The sequence below is a fragment of the Muscardinus avellanarius genome (genome assembly GCF_963383645.1).
Source record: "Muscardinus avellanarius genome assembly, chromosome: 14".
NCBI classification, from domain to species: Eukaryota; Metazoa; Chordata; class Mammalia; order Rodentia; family Gliridae; genus Muscardinus; species Muscardinus avellanarius.
In genome coordinates, this window is record NC_137800.1 from 27234575 (window position 1) to 27236271 (window position 1697).

The 1697-nt window shown below is 34.8% G+C and overlaps 1 protein-coding gene across 1 annotated transcript in view; it reads right to left on the reverse strand.

Annotated features, from left to right (window-relative positions):
- Nucleotides 1–1162: 1162 nt before the first annotated feature.
- Nucleotides 1163–1697, reverse strand: part of GPM6A (glycoprotein M6A) — a gene marked incomplete at both ends in the record, with an annotated part of 131001 nt that continues 130466 nt past the window's right edge. Inside the window, one exon of the mRNA XM_080709756.1 lies at nucleotides 1163–1315. Coding sequence (XP_080565882.1) covers nucleotides 1163–1315 — 153 coding nt within the window. The remainder of the gene's footprint in view (nucleotides 1316–1697) is intronic.

The following is a 1697-nucleotide window of genomic DNA, read 5'->3' on the forward strand; positions in this document are numbered from 1 at the left end:
TTAAAATGACTTACTTGAAATAAAAACACAAATATTTCACTACACTTTCAAACAATACATTCTAGAGTGGCCTCTGACCACACTTTAGAGAACACTACAGGTAAACCAACATAGATTGGAAGGCTGCAAGCAAAGCTATATTAATGGAAGCCTTTTCAAATATATCATACACAGTTTAGAGTACTTTACAGAGGTGCAATCCATTAAAACTTTTATAGTAGGTAAAACAAGTTTTGATGGGTTAGTGTGCTTATTTTGAACATACCACCTTCATAAAGGTAATTAATTTTTCACATTAGCATATTAAAAGTTCCAATCCAGCCAGCGTGTAAATCACAAAGAGATCATTCTCCAAGAGTCCACAGTAGTTATTTCCATGAAAATCATCTCCATACTAAACTTTAAAAGGTAAGCCTGGTGTCACAATCTTAAAAAGGCAACTAGTCATGCATTAGCATCACCGTTTCTACATGCTCACAACATAAATATGAAGAATTAGAGAGAAATACTTTGTCAGTACATCAAGAAAAATTACAATGTTAACAAAGATAAGAAGCACTTTTTTTTAACCTACTCTTAGAAATTTAGAAATTGCACCTTAGATTGATGGAAACATGAACCAGGGCCCCCTAATCATGTGGCCACTGATCTCCAGACAAGATTTCCATATTTCAAGAAGAGTCACCATGATGTCATTTCTGTCTATTCGTAATGTACAATGGTCCCTTTGAAGGTTACCTGTAGTTAAACTAGTTACCGAAATCAAACTAAAAAGTATAAAAAGCTATTGTCTTTTCAAAACATAAGAAAGAATGCAAAATTGTTATGTATAACACATGGGAAGTGGTTAAAAAAATCAAACAAATCTTTGTGTTTGACAACGTTAGTATCTTTGATCTTACAGAACTATTATGTGAATTTGAGAAATTTCAAATAAAAAGACTGGATAAGAGCTTGTAGAGGAGATCTGGTTTCACCAATTTGACAAATTAGGAAATTAAGTGCTAAACAACAAAGAACTGTACTTGGGTGATTCATCAGTCGCCCTACACATCGTTGATGAGAAGCACTTTCGTTTGATTTCAAAGGTTGGATGGTTGGATGGTTGGATGGCCCTTAGTTAAACACCAATGCATTCAATGGTAGAAAGAGCAAACAATATTTATGTGTATGCGTTGAGCCGCTCTTTGGAGCGAGTCGAATGGATGTCATGAAGCTCTTGCTCCTCCTTTGACTTGATGTCCTCATACTTCTGCATCCGGCAGGCATCCTTCACATAGGCCCAGTTGGCAGACAGAACCATAAGGTAGTGAACCTGAGCAAAGAAAAAAGTAATTTATGTTGAAAGTCTGTTCACCATCTGCATTATCCGTTGCTATCGGGAAAGAAATATTAAAATTATATATTTATGCAATGCACAGCCACATATAAAATGGGACCAACATTTCTGTATTAATAGAAACAATATAAATAAAATATGTTCCTCTCTCCTGAACATATTCTGAACATCCTTTCTTTCTGTTTTGCTTTTTTTTTCTTCTTCAGTTAGGAAGTAACACAAGACTGATTCTCATTTTTAGTGCCTGTCCAATTTGCCCTTCTTTACTCAAACCATAAGGCGATATATTTCAGATTTGTGTGTCTTTGTTTTATAACCCATAAACATATTCTCCTGTACATTTTGTGCATGGCTAACC